Here is a 3,604-nt window from a genome sequence, read left to right as displayed (position 1 = left end):
TTTTTTTTTTTTTTTTTTTTTTTTTTTTTCTCTTTTGACTAACTCATTAATGAATGTAAGAGATGATAGTGGCTTTTCATTCTTTGATGTAACATCTCGTCTGGAACTAAACTGAAGCCCTAGCCGTCTTGGTGGCCGGTAATTGTAGGAGTGATTGCTGACCAGAGAGGGACAGATCAGCTGCTAGCATAAGCCGGAGATGGGTGCATATCAGGAGGGGGTCTCAGCAAATCATACTGAATATGCTGGTATATACGGACACCGTCAAAGAAGTCTTGTTGCATGGATATATAGTACTAGTCGTATATACTGGTGCGCTCATGAGTACGACTTTCGTAGAACCATAGCTGGTTACTAGTAAATGGAAGGTGGTACTAGAGGCCCAGGGTTCCCCTCATCTCTCCTTAGTCGGAAGAGCAGTAGTAGTAATAAAGTACTAATACATACATCACGGAGGCCGATGTATCTATGAATACTTTTTTCCTTACTCTTCTCCAGAAGCTCTAGGCGCCCGTGCTTCTCCCCTTCCCTTCCCTCCCCCGCAGCCACATTCCTGTCATGCCATCATGTTCTTTTTCCCTCTTATTAAACAAATAGATTGAAACCCGTGGCCCCGTGACTCTTTCCCTTGTAGTACGGAATCAGACAACTTCCTGAGGCATTATTGTCTCTCCTCTCCTTTCCCGTCACACAAGACGTTTCCTGAATTCCCATTCTCTAGTCTTTCCCCAACTTCATTGTAACTACGAATCCCAGTCTTCCCTAGATTGACTGATCTGATTGCTTTCCCAAATTTTCGATACCGCTGAGAGATCGTCTTGAATAATATTTTATAGAGTCAACAGCGAATACTACTACTAGTAGGCTTCTGGTTGTTGTGCTCCACTGCCGTTTACGGTAAACCAAGTGACCCGTGGCCGAGAGACCATAATCCAGAAAAACACAGACAAAGAGCGAAAGAAGACGCAAAAAGATAAACGGAGCAAGTTACTAGTAAGCGTTGACAAATGCTACGCATTTCACTGTTGCCACGGTCATTCGAGCTTCGAAAGTTGCTCGCGTGAGGGTGTTGTGTATGTTCGTCGTCCCTCCCCGCTCATCACTAAGTACCCGCCGGCCGTTGGCTTTGGCTCCATCCAACGAACGACTCCAATATGGCCGATGCACCATTTCCCCCGTCCGGTGGAGCTCGAGGAGCTCCTGTAACCACCACATATTCCGGCCCAAGCATCTCGACCATCCCCCGTCGTTCATCCTACGCTTCCGTCCTTTCTGGAACTGCCCTCTCGCCACCAACTAACAGTGGTCCGTTCTCGCAACTGCTGACCTCGAACTCCACTTCTTATCCCCCACCATTTCCTCCCGACGGCCGCCATCTGAGGCCATCCGCAGACCTGGATGCAGACATGCAGATGAACTCCCCATGGAGGATGTCGTCCGGCGATACACTTCCTCCTTATTCCCGGAAATACGCCAGCTTCGCTCGTTCTGATCCCTTCCCCCAAAATCCCGGCAGCTTCTCCGATGTTGCATCGTCTTCATTTACGCCATCATATCTGCGCAACTCCAGGTACATCTCCCGCCTCGATGCAGCCCGTCGAGCCAAACTGGCGTCCCAACGGGATGCCATTTATTCTTCATCAACGTCGAATCCCATTTCTACCTCCTCCAGTCAAGCGAGCCTGCCGCGTATAGCACCATCTCATCGTGGGATGACCTATGATATCATCGAGAGGGAACCCTCTAGCGATGACGAACACGTTATGCCACTTCCTTCACGGTGGAACGATGGAGATAAATATTCTGGCCTGGAGCTTACAAGCGGGGGATTGGAGGTCCGGTATACCGGCCCGATCAATAAACACGATCATGAAGCTGCCGCCGTCCGCGCAGATAACCCGATGCCGCCGCAGTGCGGGATCTACTACTTTGAAATTACGATTCTATCCAAACCTAAGGAGGGGTATGTCCACATCATTTTTAGAGGGAGATGATTGTCTTCCTCTTTTCTCTCCTTTCCTCTGTCCTTTTTTTCTTTCTTTTGGGAGATATACTTACTATAATAGAATGATCGGAATTGGATTCTCCAGTAATAAAGCATCAGTTGAGCGTCTCCCGGGATGGGAGCAAGAATCTTGGGCGTACCATGGCGATGATGGCAAGTCATTTTTCGGTGAAAGTCAAGGACAAGGAAGACAATACGGCCCTACCTTTGGTGTAAACGACACCGTGGGCTGCGGTGTCAATTTTTCGACGGGTTGTGCATTTTTCACTAAAAATGGCGTATTTTTGGGTAATGACCTCTCGGCAGGAAAAGTCTCAATGAGAAAAGCTAACGACAAGCTAGGTAATGCCTTTCGGGAGTTGAGAAACCTGAAGGTCTACCCTTCGGTGGGTATGAAAAAACAGCCGCCTGTGCATTTGGCGGCGAACTTTGGCCAACATCCGTTCATGTTCGACATTGATGGCATGGTTAAGGTGTGTTGCGTGGATCTTGTTGGCAGTATAATATAACTGATCATATACAGAAAGAGAAATTTGCCATTCACTCAGAGATTCGTGCCACCAGCACCGCTAACCTACAGCCACCCTTGGACGAGTCTGCCTTGCTCCAAGAACTGGTTGCACAGTTCCTAGCTCATGACGGATATGTTGAAACGGCTCGGGCTTTTACAGAAGAGGTCGCTGCAGAATCGGCGGCACTGCAGAATGGGCGTGCGGAGCCACTGAAGAAGTATGAGGCAGAGGAAGATGTTGAAGCGATCAACCGGCAAAGTGCGGCGTTCCCGACTTTCTAGATAATTTGTACTAACTCTATGCAGAAATCCGAGCAGCGATACTGGATGGAGATATCGACAAGGCACTGAAGTACACTAATGCTTATTACGCCAATGTTCTGCAAAACTTCCCTCATATCCACTTCAAGTTACGATGTCGGAAATTTTTGGAGATGATGCGTAGATGCAACGAGCCCTCCTGGGCTGCATCTAAGAGAGAGAAGTCATCTAATGGTCTTTCTGACGGCAGTGCCGTTTTTGACGAAGAGATGGAGCTTGACGAACAGATGCACCACGGTGGTGGCTGGAACGCGGATGGAATGGATACGGAAGAGCCTGAGCACGCTGCGAAGTTCAACGAGCTCCTCACCGAAGCCGTCCAGTATGGACAGCAATTACGCCTAGATTATCCGAATGACGAGCGCGGAGGGAACAAGAAGATGCTGGATGACATTTTCTCCTTGGTGGCGTATCCTGATCCGAAGCAGTCAGTCCACGGGCATTATCTAGACCCTGCAGGCCGCATTGCTGTTGCGGAGGAGTTGAATTCGGCGATTTTAGGTACTTCACTCCGATAATTCGTGCGAAGTGGATCCCCGACTAACCTACGTGTAGTTTCACTTGGCAAATCATCATCGGCTGCTCTGGAGCGGCTATATCAACAGACGGAAGTGCTGGTCAATGAAATCGGTGAAGAAGGAGGCGCCGGGGCGTTTATTAATGTGCGAAATGATTTTCTGCTTTGAATCCTTCCGCAGCATGTTCGGGACTGATTACTTGATTATTCTGTGGGCGTGGCATATGAAGACTGGTAGCCTTTTTTTTTT

At 48.6% G+C, this 3,604-nt stretch overlaps 1 protein-coding gene across 1 annotated transcript; it reads left to right on the top strand.

Moving 5' to 3' along the window:
- Positions 1–505: 505 nt before the first annotated feature.
- BDV37DRAFT_291165 (putative Ran-binding protein (RanBP10)) lies at positions 506–3,523 on the top strand (the record flags this gene model as incomplete). Its single annotated transcript, XM_032088881.1, has 6 exons — positions 506–1,963; positions 2,067–2,293; positions 2,348–2,478; positions 2,529–2,775; positions 2,823–3,338; positions 3,393–3,523. Exons 1-6 carry the CDS (start codon positions 1,155–1,157, stop codon positions 3,521–3,523), a joined length of 2,061 nt encoding a protein of 686 aa, XP_031935530.1. The 5' UTR covers positions 506–1,154.
- Between the last annotated feature and the right edge of the window lie 81 nt (positions 3,524–3,604).

This window comes from Aspergillus pseudonomiae, assembly GCF_009193645.1.
Source record: "Aspergillus pseudonomiae strain CBS 119388 unplaced genomic scaffold BDV37scaffold_126, whole genome shotgun sequence".
Taxonomy (NCBI): Eukaryota; Fungi; Ascomycota; class Eurotiomycetes; order Eurotiales; family Aspergillaceae; genus Aspergillus; species Aspergillus pseudonomiae.
Note: the sequence above shows the minus strand (reverse complement) of the source record. Positions and strands in the feature narration are given on the sequence as shown.